The 22007-nt window shown below is 42.9% G+C and overlaps 2 protein-coding genes and 1 long non-coding RNA gene across 3 annotated transcripts in view; 2 read left to right on the forward strand and 1 right to left on the reverse strand.

The window, feature by feature from the left end:
* The window catches only part of LOC306653644 (uncharacterized protein), a 48319-nt gene extending 40107 nt beyond the window's left edge, over positions 1 to 8212 (forward strand). Inside the window, exons 8-12 of the mRNA XM_079126653.1 lie at positions 5560 to 5626; positions 6369 to 6516; positions 6957 to 7092; positions 7296 to 7550; positions 7941 to 8212. Of these exons, the coding sequence (XP_078982779.1) occupies positions 5560 to 5626; positions 6369 to 6516; positions 6957 to 7092; positions 7296 to 7550; positions 7941 to 8114 (780 nt within the window). The 3' untranslated portion in view covers positions 8115 to 8212. The remainder of the gene's footprint in view (positions 1 to 5559; positions 5627 to 6368; positions 6517 to 6956; positions 7093 to 7295; positions 7551 to 7940) is intronic.
* The window catches only part of LOC306654064, a 449736-nt gene that overhangs the window by 353995 nt on the left and 73734 nt on the right, over positions 1 to 22007 (reverse strand). The window lies entirely within an intron of this gene.
* LOC306653645 (cathepsin G-like) lies at positions 5572 to 20071 on the forward strand (the record flags this gene model as incomplete). Its single annotated transcript, XM_079126654.1, has 7 exons — positions 5572 to 5626; positions 6369 to 6516; positions 6957 to 7092; positions 7296 to 7550; positions 7941 to 8057; positions 19406 to 19547; positions 19956 to 20071. 7 exons carry the CDS (start codon positions 5572 to 5574, stop codon positions 20069 to 20071), a joined length of 969 nt encoding a protein of 322 aa, XP_078982780.1.

The following is a 22007-nucleotide window of genomic DNA, read 5'->3' on the forward strand; positions in this document are numbered from 1 at the left end:
TTATTAAAACAATAAACAAAAGGTTTAAAAAGCATGTGTCTCTATACCTCACCCATACAACACTCTGTTCATTACTGTGGGTTTATTTGCTAAAGCAAGACTTCCTGTCTTATTCTCATTCTTTAAAAGTCCTGCAATGGCTTGCTACATGTTTTTTGTCTTGGTTTTTTTTCCAAATACATTTAGAATTAGTTACACTCTACAATTCAGAGATGAATCTATCTCATATATTCCCTTCTCCATCCATATGTTCTCTCCAACCCATACCCTGTGGTAGACTTTTTTAAAAAATACATACACATGAAAAGTTCACAAAACACAATTGTATGAAGAATAATTATAATATAGGCCCTGTGTTTCGTGTCAAGAAGTAGAGCATGATCAACACTCCAGAAATCTCTCATACTTCTCCTCCTGGTCAAAAGACTCTCTGCCCTCCAATCCCAGAGTTAACTACCATTCTGACTAGTGGTAACCACTTTCTTCATTTTTATTATACATTTCTCATGTATATTCTCATGCATTTATTATAATTTCTCATGTATGCATTTTTATCCAATTTAGTTTCACTCTGCCTTGTTTTGAACTATATATAAATAAAATCATGCTGAAAGTAGTCTTCTTGAGTTCTTTCTACATATGTTGGCATGATCTCTTTATATAGCTGCATGAGGCAATCATTCATTCATTTTCATAGCTATACAATATTCCATTGTGTGATTTTACCATAACTTGATTATTCAAATTATGATTATGCTGCTGCAGATGGACCTTGTGAACATTCCTAGTGGGGGGCTATCATGAATAATGCTGCTAAAACCTTCTTGGACATGTATCTGGTGGAATGTTTGCTTGTTTCTCTAGGGTATGTGCCCAGTAATAATTGGAAGAACTGGTATTTCATTGTGCTTTAAATTGGTGCTTCTCAGTATTACTCAACCATAAAGAAGAATGAAATTATGGCATTTGTCAGTAAATGGATGGAATTATCATTCTAAGTGAAATAAGACAATCCCCCCAAAAAACAAAGGCTATTCTTTCTCACATGCGGATGCAGACTTACAATAGGCAGAGGGGCAGGGGAAATTCACCAGATTGGATAGGGTGGAGTCAGGGAAAGGGAGGGGGATGGGAATGGGAAAGACAGTAGAAAGAATCAAACATTATTTTCCTATGTTCATATATGGATACATAGCCAGTGTAACTCCACACCATGTATAATCACAAAAATGGGAAATTACACTCCATGTATGCATGATATGTCAAAATATGTCATGTATAACTAAAAAGAACAAATAAAAACAAATTAAAAATAAATAAATTGGTGTTTCTCTGGTGCCTGGTTAGAGTAACACCTTTCCATAGGAGTTATTGGTTATTTGTATTTTCTGTTTTCAGATAAGGGTATTAAAATCTTTTGCCCATTATATTGTTGAATTAGTTATTTTTTTCATACTGTTTTTAGAAATTCTCCGTATAATTTGAATACTTGTTAGCTATGTGTGTTCAAAGGATCTTTAGACCCATTCTATGAATTGTCTTTTTTTTTATCAATTTTAATGTATCAAATTCATTAACTGTATTCTTTATGATTAATACTTTTTAGGTAATATCTAAAATCTTTAGCTATCATGAAAATACTGTTACTTTACATTTTCAAATTTTTATTCACACTTGGATCCATAACCTACCTAGAATGGACTTTTTGATATGGTGTAAGAAAAGATCAAGTCCCCCTCCCCCAGCAAAAAATATGTCTCTGTAGGATACCATAAAGACTTCCATTTTCTGAATACCATTTATTGGGGAGAAATAAGAAAATATTTTTTTTTTATTTGTGATGGAGGATGCAACCTTTATCACAAATTAAGTATCCATATGTGTATGTTTGTCAGTGTCCATGTATGTGGGATCTTTATTTCTGGTCCACTGATCTGTGTCTCTGTACCTCACCAATATGGCACTATCTTCATTACTGTGGGTTTATTTGCTAACGCAAATTATTCTCATTTTAAAGTTTCCTGGCTACTGTTGTCCATTTGTTTTTTCCAAATATATTTAGAATTAGTTAATTCAGGTGCAATGAATTTATGGATCAATTTTGGGAAAACTGACATTTTTATAATATTTAGTCTTCCAGTTCATGAACATGAAATCTCTATGTTTAGGTCTTCCTAAATATCATTCAATTTCAAAATATTCACTAATGATGTATCACACATATTCTTTTAGATTTATGTTTTATTCTTTGATCATTTCTATGCCATTTAAGTGTTAACTTTAAAAATTTTTTATTTTCTAGTACTGTTGCTGTACATGTGGAATATAATTAATTTTTAATTTGCTCCGTATCTACCAATTTCATTAAACACTTATTAAGTATGTAATTTTTGCTGTAGATTCTTTTAGATTCTCATTATATACTATCATTTCTTCAATGTTGTTTCCTCTTTCCTTTCCTATACCTTTCATTTCTATGTCCTGCCTAACTGCACTCGCTAAAACTGCTAGTGTAATATTGAACAGAATAGATTATAATTTGTGCCAGATATTCTTCTATTGTTTTGCTCTGAAAAAAAAAGCTTTCAACACTTCACCATTAATTATACTAATTGCTGTGGGATTCTTGTGGATAACTTTTATCAGATTAAAGACATCCCTTTTGGGGCTGGGGTTATGGCTCAGTGGTAGAGTGCTTGCCTAGCACGTGTGAGGCACTGGGTTCAATTCTCAGCACCACACAAAAATAAATAAATAAATATTTTAAAAAGACATTTCTTTTAATTTCTAGTTCACTAATTTTTTTTAATGAATGAGGGTGAATTTTAGCAAATATTTTTTCTAAATTTTTGCTTCAATTAAAGTGTTTCTTTAATCAATGTGGTGTGCTATAGAGGTTGACTTTTAAATAAAAAGCCAGCTACATGGTCTCAGAATAAACCATGTTTTTGCTTGCTGATTGATTTGGATTGCATCAATATTCAAAAATGATATTGGCCCATTGGGCTTGCCATCAAGGTGATGCTAGCCCCCATAAAGGAGATGGATGGAATCCACAATCCAGGAGAAATCATATAGCAATCTTGTGGTATTTTCCAGAGATTTTTACTTTATGTGGTTATCAAAACAAAATTCAAAGTTTATGGGTGCAGTACATTCCCTCAGAGCAATAGTACCTTTCTATCTGGCCTCAATGTCCTTCAATTTTGGCCTGAAAATCACATTTGCTTTGAAAGTTCTTTGAGACTTTTAAAGTTTTTAGGCATGTTAAACAGTTTTGTTTCTGGTTGCTTTTAATGGAACAGTTGACATTAAATCCTAGGTGACTGTTTAGAAATTTTTCTGTGCACATCTTTTTTTTTTCTCTATTTATTTACTTATTCTTTTTTTCAATACTGGGGACTGAACACAGGAGTGCTCTACCACTGAGTTATACCCCAATCCTTTTAATTTTTTGAGACAGGGTCTCCCTAAGCTGCCCCAACTGGCCTCAAACTTGGGATCCTCCTGCCTCAGCCTCCCAAGTGGGTGGGATTACTGGCATGTGCCACCACACCTGACCGATATGCACATCTTTACTCCTTTTACTTTTTCCCATATTTTTTATTGGGTGTACATAATGAAAGCATTTGTTGTTACATATTCATATATGCACACAATATAGAAATATAATTTGGCCAATATCTCTCCCCAGCACTTTCTCCCCCCTTGATCCCTTTATTTTACTGATGTCCCTTTGACTTTTAGGAGATCCACCCCACTTTTTTTTCCTCTTTCCTCTCTAACTTCCACATTTGAGAGGAAACATACAACCCTTGACCTTCTCAGTTTGACTTATTTTGCTTAACATAATGGTCTCTAATTCCATACCTTTTCCTGAAAATGATAATTTCATTCTTCTTTATGACTGAGTAAAACTCCATTGTGTATGCTTGTCATTTTCTTTATCCATTCATCCATTGATGGACACCTAGGCTGGTTCCATAGTTTGGCTAATGTGAATTGTGCTGCTATAAACATGGGTATGCCTGTATCACTGCAGTATGATGACTTTAATTCTTTAGAATAAATACCAAGGATCTTTTACTCTTTTTTTTTTTCTCTACAGGTTATATTTTATCATTTTCCTTTATTTTAAGTTATTGTTTTTAGAACAAAATAAAAAATGTTGAAAAAGTAATTAAATTAAAATTGTCCCAAATCCTAAGGCACTAATAAAGCTGTTACACTATTTTCTCTTTTTCTTTTTCTCTTTTTCATATTACTTTTCCTACACATAGAGAAATTTCATGGAGCATATGCTGAAGAAGGGGTTAACTGTGCAACTCTAAAAATAAGTGGAGAAGGCTATCTATGCATTAGAAAAGAATTCTTAACTTTCATAAGGTTTTCAAGTGGACCTATCACACTTCATAAAAGGTTGGGAATTGTTTTTGTCTTCAATTTTGCTGTTTTGGCAAAAATTATAAAGGATTATAATGATCTGTGAATATGCAGAACCTTCTAAATATTTTTAATGGTGTTTAATGACCCACTGTGTGACTCTGCAGTGGTTTCCTGTGCTTTTCTCCCAATACTGACTATTTACTCTTTTTGTCTTATAAGCTTTATAGCAATAAATGTACCTCCTTTTTGAAGCTATCACCTCTGGGGCAGAGAAAGGAAACAAGGTTAATTGGTTTCTTATCCCATCAGTGAAATGGGATTTTAGATGTCTTCTGGCAAGCCTTACAACTCCTGAAAAAATCGTTTCTAAGCCTTATCTACACGCGTGGAAACTTCAGGAACACAAAGACCCTCATTTGAGTAGGAGGTCTTCAAGCATGGCATAACTTTCACTGAGGGCCTGTCAGGACGCAAGTGACCTGAGAAAGTAATGGTCAGTGTCAGAGCCTTGTTCTCGCCTTTTCTTTCTCCAGCAGTACCCTCCGCCGACTCAGGGACCTTGACGAGGTCCACTCAAGTGGAAGCAACAGGGATCTCCAGGGGGCACAGCGGGTGCAGGGAAAGACGGGCAGGCTTCATCTTTCCTCTTCTGCCCCTTTTGACCTTTCCTGGGTGTTCTCACCCTTTCCTCACCATACCCCAATATCTTTTATTCACCTTATATATGGATAAGCAATCTGGGGAATTTGCATTCATTCGGAGAAACTGAAATTCCAAAGGACTGAATCTGGAATCCCAGAGGGATAGAAAATGGAGGAAGCAGGCAGCTGCCAGCATCCTTGCCTTACAGGGGATACTGAGGTCTTCAGTGGATTGAGGCTTCTGGGACACATTGCTCAAAGACCCCTCCTTGTTGCCCTGGGTCCCCATTTCTGCTATCAGCACTGACTCAGCAGCCATGTGAGACATCAGGACGTTGGCTTGGATTTTTCTCCCTTCGCCTGGCTCACTGTCAGTTGCGGGCAAACCTCCTGGGCAGCCCTAGATGACGAAACCTATCACACCACCAGGAAAACGGGGCTGTGAATTCTCAAACCCCCTCCTCCCTTTCCTTCCTCTCCTGAAGGCTAAAAGCCTGACAGGAGGAGGCACTCACACCAACTGACTGGGCAGCCTTCAAACAAGATGCAGCCACTCCTGCTTCTGTTGGCCTTTCTCCTCCCGCCCGGGGCTGAAGCAGGTGAGTGACCCACCCCAACCTGAGAGACCTGATCCCATCCCAGACTCTGCCTCAGCACATCCTAATTCTGTATCATTGAACAAGGTATTTGAATCCACATTTCCTCAGTTTCCTCATCTATAAAATGGAAATAATATTAAGACCAAGCTCATAGAGTTGCCATGCAAGTTAAATCAGTAAAGGTATATAGAAGTCTTAGAATTGTGCCTGGCACGTAGTAAGTGCTATATAAATAAGGTCACGTAAATTCATCCTGTAACCCAAGTGTCAAAGCCCAGGTTAAGGATGCGCAATGGCAGTTCCGGCAGCTCCTGTGTAGGTCCTCCAACACCAGTCTCATGCTGCCCATGAGTGGGCTCAGAGGGATATGGGAAGCTCCATAAGGAAGGAAGTGCTAGGGAACTTCAAGGAGCTCTCATACTCACGACAGCAGGTTTCCTCCATACTGAGGCTAAAGCTGGCCCTGCCTACAGTGAGCCTTGTTCTCCCCTTGGTGGGTGGAGGAACAAACGGAGTTCTGAAGGGAAGTGGGTCTCCCTTCAAGTCAGCAGTGATTCCTGCAGAGCCTTGAAGCTCTCTCCCAACGCCTAGTGCCTCACAGATCCATCCTCACCACAGCTGCTCCCTGTCCTGCATCATCTCTCCTGCCCTCCCCATCTTCCTGTCTTTCTAAAGCCACTAACCTGGGAACCACACTACAGGGGCTCAAGCCCAGAGGTAAGTGTTGAACCCTTCCTTCCAGGGAAGATCATTGGAGGCCGGGAGGCCAGACCCCATTCCTACCCCTACATGGCATATCTTCGGGTCCAGGGCCCAGAAGGTCAGCACACTTGCGGGGGCTTCCTCGTGCGAGAAGACTTTGTGATGACAGCAGCTCATTGCTGGGGAAGGTGAGGAGCTCAGGTGAGGGCAGCAGGGAGCGGGCAGAAGACCTCCCTGGAGGAACCATCTGAAAGCAACACTGTAGTAATGAAAGGTAAAAAAGAGACCAGGTAGAACTGGGGAGCGGAGCAGTAGAGGTAACGGGCCAGGGTAAAAATGGCCACAAAGAACAATAGGAGGAGATGGAAAACACATACTGGGGCTCAAAATGTGAACTCAAGCTATTTCTCAGTTTAACCTGGAAGAGCAAACCATAAGGTCATGGTCCCCTGCCATCTGCAGTTCAGGGCCCCTGAGAAACAGAGAGCAGGGCTCCAGCCCCTCCCATCGCCTCCACTCTCTCCAGCTGCAGCCTTGCCCTGCGCTGGGCTGCCCATCTGCACTGCAGAGCTGCTGGACCCAAGCCCCTGCTGCTCATACTTCCTCTAGGCCAACCTTCCCTTCACAGTCTTATAAACGTCACCCTGGGAGCTCACAACATCCAGAGACAGGAAAGAACCCAGCAACACATCGCTGTGCGCAGAGCCATCCGCCACCCTAACTACAATCCATGGAACATCCAGAATGACATCATGTTACTGCAGGTACTGTTTGCCTGGCCCTGGGGACCTCGGCCCTAGCCAGCAATCTTCCAATGTAGTGACTTCACTGTGTTCTGGGACCATGGGGAAGGAGACCAGAGCAGGGCTGGTGGGAGTGGGGCAGGGATGAGGCAAGTACTGTCCCAGCAGTCCCTAAGCTTTATAAGAGTCCAGCTGAGAAGGAATGCCCATACTCTCTCTGGCAGCTGAGCAGCAGAATCAGGCAGAATGGAGCGGTGAGGCCTGTGGCCCTGCCTCAAGCCAGGAATGGGGTGAGTCCTGGGACCTTGTGCACAGTGACCGGCTGGGGCCTGGTCAGCCTGAACAGGTTACCAGACAGACTCCAGGAGGTGCAGCTGAGAGTGCAGAGGGACCAGGTGTGCAGCAGACGCTTTGCTTTCTACACCGGCCAGACCCAGATTTGTGTGGGGGTCCCTCGAGAGAGGAAGAATGCCTTCAGGGTAAGGGCATGGACCACTGCTAACATTTCCTAGAACAGACTCCTTCCCCACAGCCTCAGCCTGGGGTCAGACCAAGGTCCGGTGGGGATTTTTTCCCTCATCAATCCAGTCCCCAGAGATGAGGGTGGAAGACCCACAGCACTATATGGGCAGCATTTCCCTGGGAAGGAAAAGGTACCTAGACTCTAACTGAGCTGGAAGAGCAGCCTCAGATGGTGCTGAAGCCCAGAAGCTGAGGGTCCAGAATCTCAACTCCTGTCCCCCAAAGCCCCATCTCACATACACTAGCAACTAAAGGAGCCCCCACCCTGCCTTCTCGGAGAGCTACAGCTTTGGAGCAGCAGGAGCAGGGTGGCCCAGCTTAGTGTTCTTTCCCCTCTGTGCTCACAGGGAGACTCCGGTGGCCCTCTGGTATGTAACAACGTGGCCCAGGGCATTGTCTCCTATGGAGCTAGCAATGGGACCCCTCCTGCAGTCTTCACCCGGATCTTGAGCTACCTACCCTGGGTAAAGAGAACAATGAGGCGCTTCAAATGGGAGGATCAGACTGAAACCCCTCCATGACTCACTCTTTTTTCTTTGGGGCATAGGCCAGCTCCAAGGGATTGCCAGAGCTCTAATAAATGTCCGTCTACAGTGTAAATATTTGTTACTAAACATCATTTAGTGTTGTCTTAGTCTGTTTGAATGGCTATAACAAAATACCACCTACCAGGTAGCTTATAAAAGCAGACATTTATTTCACACAATGCTGGAAGCTGGAAGGTCTGTGACCAAGGAGCCAGCAGGTTCAGGTCTGGTGAGGGCTGCTTTCTGGTTCTACCGTCATCCTCCGTTGTGTCCTCATATGGTGGGAAGGGCAAGGGAGTTCTACGGGGTCTCTTTTATAAGGGTACTCATCCTATTCACTAGGGCTCTGCCATCATGATCGAATCACCTCTCATGCTCCAGATACCATGACATTGGGAATTAGGTTTCAACATGTAAATTTTGTAGGAACACAAACATTCAGCATATTGACTGCACATACACAATAGAGTGTACCAGAATTCAGTTGAGCTCTTCTAGGAAAATGAGTCTTACCCAGAACAAATCAACCACATACCCTGGCCCTCAGGATGAACTTCTTCCCTCCTTTAAGCCATACATTTCCTCTCTCCTTTATCTCACTTTCCCCACCAACTTGGGAAGCACTGGAAAAACATATCTCTCCCTAGGGTGAGACTCTTCATTCTGTGGGAGAATCCCACTATTCTGTGTTGAAGCATTCCTTGATTAAAACTGGATGCCATTAATGTGCACAAAGACAGGCAGATCAAAGGAGCAGAACCAAAATTCCATTAAAGGCCCAATTTAATATATGATGAAGGCAACATCTCAAATCACTGGGGGAAAATAACTTTTAATAAATGGATACAACTAGATAGCTATTTGGGGTGGGGGACAGATAAAATTGGGTCCTTTACTCATACTATGCTCCAAAATAAATCTCAAATGAATCAGAAATCTAAATGCAAAAAAAAATTTAAACTATGCATGTACTAGAAGAAAAAATAAAAAGATTTGCATGTTTAAACAAATCCCCATGATCGTAGGTGCACATTTCAAAATAGCCCAAAAAAAGGGAGGTAAGCCAAGTGTGCATCAATAGCCCTAGCTCTTGACCTAAAACCTTATACCACACCAACCCTACTGTACTATAAACTAACATTTTCTTTTTCACTGTGATTAAGTTTGCTTCTCATGTTTTATACTCTGAGGTAATGCAAACTCTATACAAAATGTTTACTAAAATAACAATTTGTTCACCCTAAAGATTATCACATGACTATCTACATCGATATTATATTTAAGTAGAAGATTACTGAACTCACATAATTTAAAATCAGTCTTTAAGCATCTTAAAGTAACTGCACAGAAACAGCTGTGAAGGTTTTTTAGGTACATCAAAATGTTAATTACTATCCTTCCTACCTCCATACTCCTTCCCCTCCCTTCATTCCCCTCTACCTAATATAAAGTAATTCTTCTTTCCTAGTGCCCCACCTCTTGTGAATTAGCATCAGAGAAAACATCTAGCCTTTGATTTTTTGGGATTGGCTTATTTCACTTAACATGATATTCTCTGATTCCATCCATTTACCAGCAAATGCCATACTTTCATTCTTTTTTAAAGTTGAGTAATATTCCATCATATATATATATATATGTGCCACATTTTCTTTATCCATTCATCTGTTGCATAAATGCATTCTACTGTCATGTATATCCAATTAGAACAAATTTTTTTAAATTTTTAAGAAAGAATATATCTTTGTGATTCAATAAAACCAATTCATTTAATTTTCATAAGTTTTTATTTTGTCAAGATGACTGATGTGAAAAAAAAATACTAGTTTCTCATTGCCTTAGTCACAGCCTGACTCCCACAAGATAACAGACCAACAGCAGCGGGAAAGCCTCCTTGAGACCCAGGTTTCTGACTGCTATTGTTTGAAATTGGTTTGGGCACTCCACTTCAAGGTTTCATGGGTTAAAATTTAATGTCTGTTGTGGGGTTTTTTAAGGGGGTGAAAACAATATGACTATGGTGTTTAGAGGTGGGCCCTTTGGTATGATTGGGATCAGATAAAGTCATTAGGGTAGAGCCCTCTTATTGGATTCTGGAGGCTTTATAAGAAGAGGGAGAGAGACACACACAAGTGTTCCCTGTCTCTTTCCCCGTGATACTCTGTACCACCTTGAGTCTCTGCCCACAAGGAAGCCACTAACAGATAAGGCCCGAGACCTTGCACCAGAACTGTGAGCCAAAACAAATGTCTTTTCTTTACAAAGAAAAAAAGTTAATTACTCCTTGCAGAATGACATTTACCATCTAAATTGCTGCAGTTTCTATAATCTTAAATCAACTTATTACCAATCAGATCGTTTGTCAATTTTGTGAATTTTGTCATTATTTTATGTGTAACTCTTATCAAAAAGTCTCTTGTCTAATATTCAATAGAAACCATTTATCAACCAAATTCTAATCAATAACGCATCTTTAACAATTCACCGTCATTCTCCATATTTGCAAACTGCCCGTAGGAATCACCTGTTACTTGCATGCTCTAGGGGATGACAGGCTCAGCTTTACATGGTTGCATTGGCAAATGGGAAGAACGCTTGTCAGTGGGGAGGAGATGAGAGTAGTGCAAGAGTCCCCCGTTCAGCCCTTCCCTCTCTGACATTTACTTAGAGCCCCAAGGCATTGCCCAGGCTCAGACTCAGTCCTGAGTCCTGTCCTGAGGGCAGATGCATCTCATTTCAGATCTTTCAGTCAGCTCTTTGTCTCTGGCTACCCTGCCAGGAAGGATTCCACAGACTTCCAAAGGCACTTGATACCTTCTGACATGAGCCAGCTCTGACTACACCTTGGTTCTCCTTGCTTTTCCATATGCCCCAGCAGCCCAGCCCGTGTGAGCATGCACACACACACACACACACACACACACACACATGCTCAGAACTTTCCTCTCACTGCCTCACCAGGGTCCTGACCCTCTGACATGGGTAAGTCTGGGCTCCAAAGGAATCTTCCTCTGAAGGGAAATGCACCTGGAAAGCCCAGGTGATCCATGTGGCTCTCCTCGTAACCAAACCCATGTGAACAAGTGCCACAGGCTAGGCTGAGGGTCACCTGAGAAACCTAGATACACTTGCCACACCAGGACTCATTCAAACCTCCCTATGCAGTTTGCCACAGCCATCTGTTAACCATCTCTGCATTCCCATGATGACTGGCAGAGTTCCTCTGTGTGGAGGCTGGGCTGGGTCCTGCACATCTGTCCATGTTCAGAACATTCCCACTGCTTACTCACTCATTGGCTTCACCATATTTCAGTCCACTCCTTCATTTTTTTTTGTATTTTTTTATTTTTTGTTCTATTTAGTTGTACATGACAGAATGCATTTTGATTCATTGTACACAAGTGGAGTACAACTTTTCATTTTTCTGGGTGTACGCAATGTAGAGTCACACCATTCATGTAATCATACATGTATATAGGGTAATGATGTTTGTCTCATTCCACCATCTTTCCTTCCCTCGCCCCCTTCCCACCCTTCATTTCCCTCTCCACAATCCAACATTCCTCCATTCTTCCCTTACCCCTTCTCCACCTCATTATGTATCAGCATCCACTTATCAGAGGAAACATTTGGCCTTTGGTTTTTTGGGATTAACTTATTTCACTTAGCATGATATTCTCCAACTCCATCCATTTACCTGCAAATGCCATAACTGTATTCTTCTTTATGACTGAGTAATATTCCATTGTGTATATATACCAGTTTCTTTATCTATTCATCTATTGAAGGACATCTAGGTTGGTTCCACAATCCAGCTACTGTGAATTAAGTTGCTATGAACATTGATGTGTCTGCGTCACTGTATGTAGTATGCTGATTTTAAGTCATTTGGGTATAAACGAACGAGTGGGATAACCGGGTCAAACAGTGGTTCCATTCCAAGTTTTCTGAGGAATCTCCATACTGCTTTCCAGAGTGGCTGCACTAATTTGCAGTCCCACCAGCAATGTATGAGTGTACCTTTTTCCCCATAACCTTGCCAACACCTGCTGTTGCTTGTGTTCTTGATAACAGACATTCTAATTGGGATGAGATGAATCTTAGGGTAGTTTTGATTTGCATTTCTCTAATTACTAGAGATGTTGAACATTTTTTCACATATTTCTTGATCAATTGTATATCTTCTTCTATGAAGTGTCTGCTGAGTTCCTTAGCCCACTTATTGATTGGATTATTTGTATTTTTGGTGTTAAGTTTTTTGAGTTTTTTATGAATTCTGGAGATTAGTGCTCTATCTGAAGTGCATGTGGTAAAGATTTTCTCCCACTCTGTAGGCTCTCTCTTCACATTGCTGATAGTTTCCTTTGCTGAGAGAAAGCTTTTTAGTTTGAATCCATCCCATTTATCAATTTTTGATTTTGTCTCTTGCACTTAGGAGTCTTGTTAAGGAAGTCTGGTCCTAAGCCAGCATGATGAAGATTTGGGACTACTTTTTCTTCTCTTTGGTGCAGGGTCTCTAGTCTAATTCCTAGGTCCTTGATTCACTTTGAGTTGAGTTTTGAGCAGGGTGAGAGATAGGGGTTGAATTTCACTTTGCCACATATGGATTTCCAGTTTTCCCAGCACCATCTGTTGAAGAGCCCACCCCTTCTCACAGCTGGTGGCCTCCCTTCTGGGCCACACCAACCATGCTGACCATGTGGGCCTCTCAGCTGCCCTTTGTGTGAGAATGGCATGGAAGGTCCCACTCCTCCATCCATTAAGTAACAAAGAATCGTAGTATCAGACAACTTCTTGAGCAGCGTTGGACCCCGAAGATACAATGGTGTGACAAATGCCTAACAACCTGGTGCCGGGGTGACCTCAGTCCGCACTCCACAATTCCTTGGGTTTTGTTCTCAGAGTCTCCTGTGAGCGAGATTGGGGTGAAAAATCAATAGAAAGTAAGAATATCCAGTTCTAACGTAAACACCACAACTTCCATTTTTATCACACAATACTCTACTGGTATTATTTCATATGACAATAGAAAATATGAATGGCAGGAATTCATGGACATTTGTTCAAGGTCATGTTCCATGGGTCAAATCATATTATGTCCAGAAGAGGAGGAGAGGAAAGAAATTAGACCACACCCCAACGTATGGAGTCCCAGCTGCCCACAGGTTTTAAATATGTGGCACGTGTTCAATTTTACCTGGAGGAAAAATATGCCTCTGTTAAAAAGCATAGAAACAAAGTAATGTACGATAATATCCTTCTCCTTTAAGATCTAAGTCTGAGAAAGGAGACTGACCCTCACAGTCATTCAGTGAGCACTCCACAGAAACAGGGTTGCCTGGTCTCTATCACCAGTCCACAACTCCTCCATTCAGGAGTTTTAGCTCCTCACACTCTTTTTTCCAACATCTGTGCCATGTGGTCATGCAGGCTGCTCTCACACATTCTGAAAACGATGCCCCTAGGTGTTCCATCACATCCTGCCTCTGAACTGGCACTGGCCTCCCTGGGGCTTCCTACCATCTGCATATCTCCTGTAGGGGGGAGAGTCAGAGTTTCCTGGGTGTCCTCATGAATCCCTCTACTAGTGTGACTCTCCAAATTCCTACCACTCCTTTCTGGAAGCTCAAGAAGAGAGAGTGAAAGGAGAAGACCAAGGGGAAGTGATTGCCTGAGAACAGGTGACCTGAAGACTGTGGGCAGGGAGTAGAGCCCAGGGGAAAGCTCAGAGATGACCTCAAGAGCTCAGGGAAATTTCTCTGTCACAAAAAGACAATAAGACTCTCAATGGTTTATGCAGTCAGTCAAATGAAGGGGGTTTGGAGTCAAATTTAGGTAGCATGCCTCCCAGAGTCATTAGGAGACATGTCATTCTCTTCTCTCAGCACTGTTTCAACAGTACCTTCGCAGGGGACCACAGCTACGTTATGGCCCAGTGCTATAATGTACAGGATTCTGCCAAACCTTTTTGGAGAATGCTATTCTGAGCAGCACCTTTAGGATGGATCACTACTTTAGAAACAGTCTAACATTTAGAAAATGGAAATAACTAAAGCTGGTCTCCTATGTTCTGAGCATCGTCATTTTCAGGGGACACTAAGCCCAGGACCCTCACAAGAAGTAGAGAGCAGGAAGATGGAAATGCCTCTCTTGAATTCCAGGTCACTCAGAGACCTAGGACTGCCCTCGGAAGATAAGAAAAGTATAGCTCAGTCCCTAGTTGTAGGAAGCCACAGAAGGGCAGGATCTAAGTCTCTAAGAACCACTTGCTCTGATTGGGCACCTGAAGTGAAGACCACGCTTCTCACAGATGCACAACCCCTCATCTTGCCCAATGACTAGAGGAGGTAAAGATGGCCATATGCAGTGCTGCTGCCTGGGATCCCTGTCTCAGGGCATCTTCTTGGACGTGCTCCAGGAAGAGCAACTAGAAGTACACTGGTGCTCCTGTCCAGGCTTGTGGAGAGACCTACAGTAACCTACAGTAACAAAGATAAGTTTACAAGCAATGTCCCCAAATGTCCCCAAGACAAGAAGGCCCTAAGGCCATCTGGGGAAAGCTCTTACCCACAGTGTACAGACTGTTTTTCCTGGTTCATAGGAGATCCTAATTCAGCCTGTGGACCTTGTTTCTGGGGCCTCAAGAACTGGGGTAGAACTGGAGATATAGACCTGGACTGGGGATGGAAGTCCAGGACACTGAAATATCTCACACTCTTACACTCCTTCCATCTTCTCTCTCTCTCTCTCTCTCTCTCTCTCTCTCTCTCTCTCTCTCTCTCTCTCTCTCTCTCTCTCTCTCTCTCTCTCTCTCACACACACACACACACACACACACACACACTAAGTGATTTTCTTTTTAGACAATAAAAGGTAGGAGCAAAGTAAAGAGGAGAGAAAGAGAGAAAGCTGAGGAGGAATTAGAATATGCTAAACTGGAACCTTCCTGTCTCTTATTCATGTGAAGAATTTAGGACCCTTCATGTGAGGCTCAGGGCTGTGGCTGGTATATGAATGTAAATAAGAAGAAGATCTTCCACTCTAGGATCTCAAGTGTTCTTCATAAGTAAAGGGACAGTAAATATAATTCAGTAAAATGAATGATAGTCAAACTTCTTATTCCCATTGACTTGAAGCTCTGTTATTACCAAACTTATATATACTAATTCTAGTGTTATCATGCTAAAAATCCTCTGATCAATGTAATACTTGGGATTCTACTTCTAAGCAACAGCAGGTTGTTCGACTTCCAGGACTTCGTTTCCAGATCTCCAGTTCTTCCCATCCCCATTGGGTCTTCAGGACTGCTCTAGAAGACCAGCTGTTTCCCATCAGGTTCCATTACATTCCATGGCATTCAAATCATGCAACTGCCTAGGAGAGAAGAAAGGAAGCAAGATATCCACCACACACCATGTAACCAGAGCTGCCCATATGTTTTAAATGTTTGCTGTGTGTTTCATCTCTGGTAAATGGAGGGAACTGAAGAACATCATGCCAAGTGACATAAGCCAGACTCAGAAAGTCAAGGATCAAATGTTTTCTCTTATATGTGGAAGCTAGAGAGAGAGAGAGAAAAAAAAAGAAATTAATAAAGGGAGAAATCTCACAAAAATAGAAGGGATACCAGTAGAGTAGACAAAGGGAATGGGTAGGGAAAAGGAAGGGAGGGCATGGGGAAGTACTGGGGAATAAAATCTACCAAAATATGCTGTGTCCACGCACAAATATATCACAATGAATTCCACATGTATTATGATTGTAGTGCACTACTTAAAATAATAATAATAAAGAAAGATCAATATAGTATAGCAAATGGGTCAAGGGGAGGGAGAAGTGAAAGGAAATGTGGAATGAAATTGATCAAATTATGCTATGTACAGCCTTCACTGGGGTACCAGATTACCTGGGCAGGGGAGACAAGAAACTCAGAATGAGTGACAGAGCTTCTTTTCTCCTCTTGTGGTCTCTACTTACATCCCCCATCTACCTTGACACTGAGGCATTTTAGACTTTTGAAATATCAAGTCGTTGATAATAGCATTGGCTTTATCAGTGTTCAGGATCACACAATGAACTCAAGCCCAGGCGTCTGTCAAATCCCTCCATTAAGGCTCTCCTCTTCTGTCCTATCCGTATCTCCTAGTACTGTCTCAACATCCCCTTACCACTCCACCCTTAGTCTCTACACCTCACCTCCTCCTTAGTAATTTGCAGTTGCTCAAAACTATCAAGAAATTGATGAATGACTGAGTTCTTGGCTAATGTGTCTTCAGGGAGACCAGTGCTTGGCACTTGTGAATTTAAAAAGAAATTCTTGAGCTCTAGAAAAAATTAATCTCTACAAAGGATAGATTTAGATGGGAAAATGCTGTTTTAGGAAATAGACAATTACCTAACCACAAATTCAAGATGCAGTGGGCCCATATTGCAGCTCCTGGACGATCTGACCCAGAGGAAGAGGACCTCACATTCTGCTTAATGCCTCATCCCTTCTGTAGTCTCTTCCACTCTTCTGAGATTAGTTTTCCTTCAGTGAATATGGTCATGCTCACCAGCAGCTGCCCCAAACCATGGTTCCTGCAACACACTGCCACACCTCTTTCTGTGGGAAGGGAAGAGGTACAGTGAAAGTTCATATCTTGAAAATTACTAACAGTCAGAAGGAAATTGGTGGTCTGAGCCTGGTCCTCACTTCATCACCACAGGAATTAAAAGGTTGGGAGGAAGAAGGTGCCTCTTTAGCCCTGATCAGACTTTTGGGGAAGATGCTACTACCACTCCTGCTCTTCTTGGTGACTGTCCTACCCTGTGGCACTGAAGGAGGTAAGTGACCATCCCCACCCCAGAAGCTGGGGGTGCTCCACAGTCCTCATCAGGCTAGTGCTAAGAATCATCCTCAACTCACTCCATGCCTCAAAGTTTGCTGAATCCCAGCTTTATCACTAGATAGTGATGCAGAAATTCTAGAAAACTACTTTCAAAGACACCTGGTGGGTCATACCTCTATCACCTTGAAAGAGATTTATTGGAAAGGCACTGACACTGGTGGAGGGGAATCACTGAAAATTAGGGCTACAAACTTCCATTCTCCAAATATAAGAATGGCCAGTTTTCATCATCTGTATTAAAATTGGAATTGTCATTTGGAATTAAAATTCCAATCCTAGATGTCACTCGGACCTTGTCCCCATTCAGATGAGCCACTAAGCTCCCCAAGGGCAGTTACCCAGAGGGTAACTGAGCCTGCAGTTTGGCCTCAGTGCTGCTCCACAGAAATGAAGAACAGCTCCCAAAGGACTCTCCCACCTCAGCCTTTCTCCATCTCACTCTGCTCCCCTATCCTTTGTACTCTTCCCTCTTTACCCTGAGGGCTCAACACCTTAGGAAGATGAGCCTATTCTGTGTTCAAATTCCATTAGCAGATCTCTTCCCCACCTGCTGGACATAGCACATTTGAAGAGTATTCATTGTGCATCAGATAAGCTTTTGTGGGGTGTTTATTATGTACCTGACTCAGGTGTGGGCACAGGGTGAAGCCAGAGTCTTCTGTCCCAAGATTACATCACATTCAGTTCTTAGAAAACAGTCCAGCCAGTGTGTTTACTTGCTCCTGTAATCCCAGAGACTTGGGAGGCTGAGGCAGGAAGATCATGAGTTCAAAGCCAGACTCAGCAATAGAGAGGTGTTAAGCAACTCAGTGAGATCCTGTCTCTAAATAAAAGACAAAATTGGGCTGGAGATGTGGCTCTGTGGTTGCGTGCCCCTGAACTCAATCCCTGGTAAGAAAGAAAGAAAGAAAGAAAGAAAGAAAGAAAGAAAGAAAGAAAGAAAGAAAGAAAGAAAGAAAGAAAGAAAGAAAGAAAGAAAGAAAGAAAGAAAGAAAGAGAGAGAGAGAGAGAGAGAGAAGGAGGGAAGGAGGGAGGGAGGGAGGGAGGGAGGAAGGAGAGGGAGGGAGGGAGGGAGGGAGGGAGGGAGGGAGAGAGAGAGAGAGAGAAAGGAAGCCCAATGATGGAAGTGTACAGTTCACAAGGTGTCTGAGAAGCACTAGACAGAGAAGCAACCACCTTTGGTCAGAAAGTATTTTCCAGCTCTTCTGGACAGTATCTACTGCATTCAGATCCTTTTCCTTTAACATGTTTATGAAGCTTATTTAATTCAGAAAAAAGAATTGAGTTCTCTCATCTCTACAAGAAGAAATTGATAACTAGGGAAAGAATTGGGTCAGACTTCAAGCCCACTATGCTACCACAGAAACCAAGACCCCTTCTCAGCGTGTGGCAGTCTGTCAAAGGGCTTTCTTCCCAAACCATGTCCAAGTTCACAGAGTATTGCAGCATGACTATCCTGTCTTACAGCTACTGGGCTTGCCCTCTGATTTCTATGAACACTGACATCCAGGACAAATTTTCTCTTTCAGGGGACATCAAATGGAACAGAGAGGTGAAACTCCACTCCTGGCCCTCCATGGGATTTGTAAGATTCTGTGATAGCAAACTGGTCAGGAAATAACTGTGGTGGTTTACAGCAGCTCACTGTTATGGAAGGTGAGAAGCACCTGGGTCTTTGTCATCCTGGGATTAACCAAGTTACCATAGCTTGTAAAATTCCCTTAGCATATAGGACCAAGGGCTTATGAGGAACCACCTGAGATTTCCCAAGCTGGTCCAAAATGAGCATAGGATACAAGATTGGAGAGTGTGGGAGAATGGACTGAGCAGCAGGGAGGCTATTGAAAACCCAGCCTCAGCTCACTGCAAAGAAGAGCAACACAGTCCACATTTGGACTAAGGTGGGGCACATTTTTGCCCATCCCTCCTAACAATTTGACTCAGCTATTGCTCTGCTTTAAGCTGAGACCTCAACCTGCCTTTCAGAGACTGAACTGTGGCTTGTATGACTAGCCGTATTGATTTTTACAGCAAAATAAATGTCACCTGGGGTGCTAACAACATTAAGAAAAAGGAAAACACCCACAGGTCATTTCTGTCCTAGAAGCCATCCGTCACAAGGAATATAATAATAAAACAGTGATCAATGACATCATGCTCCTAAAGGTAACATCTTGCTGACTTCTGGTCTACCTGCACAGGTCTCTGGGGACCATTCGGCTTGTGCAGAGTCTCAGTCCTCTCCTCTCCTCTAATTAGGTGATCTGCTAGTCCCAGTGCAATATAAGGAGGTTGAGAGGCCTTTCAGGCAATGGAGGGACAGATAACCTCATCCCTGGTGAGTCTTCCTGAGAGGATGGGACTTCAATTGTCATCCCTCTTCTCTCTGACCAGATAAAATACAAAGCTCAGCTTAACACAGTTGTGAAGAATATTGCTCTGAAGAAGAGCCAGGACTGGGTGAGACCTGGGCAGGTGTGCAATGTGGCAGGCTGGGGGAAACTGGCTGATGGCAAAAATCCTGACACACCAAGAGGTGGACCTGGATATACAGAAGGAGCAGAAATGCAGGTACATCTTCCCATACTGTAAGTCCATCTAGCTATGTGTGGAGAACCCTAAGGACAAAAAAGATACTGGTAGTATAAGGACATAGCCACCTTTGAACTTTTTAAAAAGGGACAGAGTGATGCTGAGGACACAGGTTGATCTGGTCTGGGTTGAGCTGGGAAGAGAATGCAGCTAGGCAGAGACTCCCAGTCAGGTGGATCCCAGCACCTACTCACCTCCCTGCCATTCAGGGCTGAGGCAAATGGTGACCACTTTCCCTTTCCCTTCTGAAACCATAGGCCTTTAGTGAGGAAAGAGAATACACAGAAAATGAGCCTCAAAGCAGGTAAACCAGAGGGGCCTGTGCTAAGACTTCTCCCTTTTCTGTCCACAGGGAGACTCCAGGGACCCTTTGTGTGTGACAGTGTAGTCCAGGGCATTGTCAGCTATCAATATACTACTAGGAAACTTCCTCGGGTCTTTACCAGGATCTCAAGCTTGATGGCCTGATAGTAGTGAACTCTTCAGACATAGCTAGATGACAGGCCCTGTCATCTGGGATAGTGTCCACCCTTTTGGGGGGACAACTATCTAACTTTTTTTTTTTTTTTTTTTTTTTTCACAAACATATTAAGCAGGTTTTATTTAAAGGTAATAATACAGACTTCTCCCGGCAGGAAGAAGGGGGCCATGACTGATGTTCTAAAGTCCCAAGAAGTGAGTGCACCCTCTATCTTTTATAGGTTAAATTCTCTTTTGTTCTCCAGTTCTCTCCCCCTTATCTCTCCTTCCTGCCTACGTGACTAGGCCTGGTTTTGCATTAAGTGAGAATCCATGGACAGGGGGAGGGCCAAGGTGATTCAGGCAGGTAAGGGCCCAGGGGGCATTAATTAGCAGCTCCTTGCTTGCAGTCCTTGATAAAGGCAGGTAAATTTGGTAATCAATGGGCTACAGAGACCCTTGACATTCCATTCTTCCAGGGGCAGTCTCCAACTTCCAGAGGCAGATGGCTTCACGGCTTCATTTCCTCGATTTGACCCGATCCCTATTTCTACACTAACTGCCTGTCCTTAATTCTGGCTTCATTCCCCGCTTTAGCTTTAGGTACTCCTAACTGCTGTAAGGAAAAGAAAGGGGGCGCCGATCGTTCTGGCTGCTTCAAAGCTGAAAGGGGGCAGCGAGGGACAAGCAGTTTGGAGTTCCTTTTTTAAAAAATCAGGTCAATCGAGGGGTCCAAGGTAGAAGTCTGGTTGGGGAATAGCAGGTTGTAAAGTCATCTGGGGGTGAGTGCTTCTCGGCGTAAATCCCAGTGGGAACTCCAAATCTGATACCGCCGTTTACCGGTGACAAGTTTTGCTCCTTCTAATGTTGAAGATTGAACACTAGAGAAGCACGCCAAGGCAAGCATATTAAGCAGGTTTTATTTAAAGGTAATAATACAGACTTCTCCTGGCAGGAAGAAAGGGACCATGGCTGATGTTCTAAAGTCCCCTCTAACTCTTAATAAAGACTATCTCTTGGTAAAGAGGAGCTGATTTCTTTCTTCCTTGAATATATTCTTCAACACCTTCTGTGCACCACATCCTTCTCCACCTTCTTCTCCTACTGGTTTCCAACTTCCAAACACTTCCCACAAACCCAAGGACTCAAACCTAGTGCATTGACCCAGTCCTGTCAACATCTGTTTAGGTCAGATACAGTCTCTGACCAACAGGAAAGGGGCTTTCTCCCCTGAGAAGAAATGGAGCTCATTTCTAGGGAATCTCAAAGATGTCCTTTACTCTTTCCTGAATCCAGGCCAGCCACAGGAAGAGGAGAAAAGCACCTGAGATCCCTCTCCAGTGTCAAGGAGTTGACTGGTTCCAGGAGGCCCATTTCCACCCACCCACCCCCCAGTCTCCTCCCTGGCCTCCCTCTAGCCACAGATCCAACAGTCTCCACTCTGAGCCACTGTCCCAACTAGGATCTGTCTGTCAGCTCCCACCAGCTTATCACAGTGATCAGGGTAAACCAGGCCATATGTGCCACTCCTCTCCCCAGAGCAAAGCCTGTGAGAATGTGACAGACAGGCTATGTTCACAGACCTGTTCACACACCTCCCACATGAACAGGGCCAGTTCAACCTTTCTTCTCCAGCCCAGCACAAGCCACAGTCTTGGTGTGGACTCAGTGCCAACCTAGAAACTTTTCCACTTAGCCACTTCAGTGCCTTTCAGATAGTCCCATTTACTGAGGGTATTCTGGGAACTGGGTACTACAGTTGCAGCGACCTCAGAGGTGAGGTGAAGAGTGGAGAGGAGAACATCACAGTCTGCTCCCAAACCAGAAAAGGTGATGAAGGGGGCTCCTGGGCCTTCATAAATCATGACGGACTTGGAATCTATCCATGAAACAAATGTTTCACTGGCACCTACTCTATTGAACACTGTTTTCCATTACATTCTCT

This window comes from Sciurus vulgaris (genome assembly GCF_902686455.1).
Source record: "Sciurus vulgaris genome assembly, chromosome: 2".
Lineage (NCBI taxonomy): Eukaryota > Metazoa > Chordata > Mammalia > Rodentia > Sciuridae > Sciurus > Sciurus vulgaris.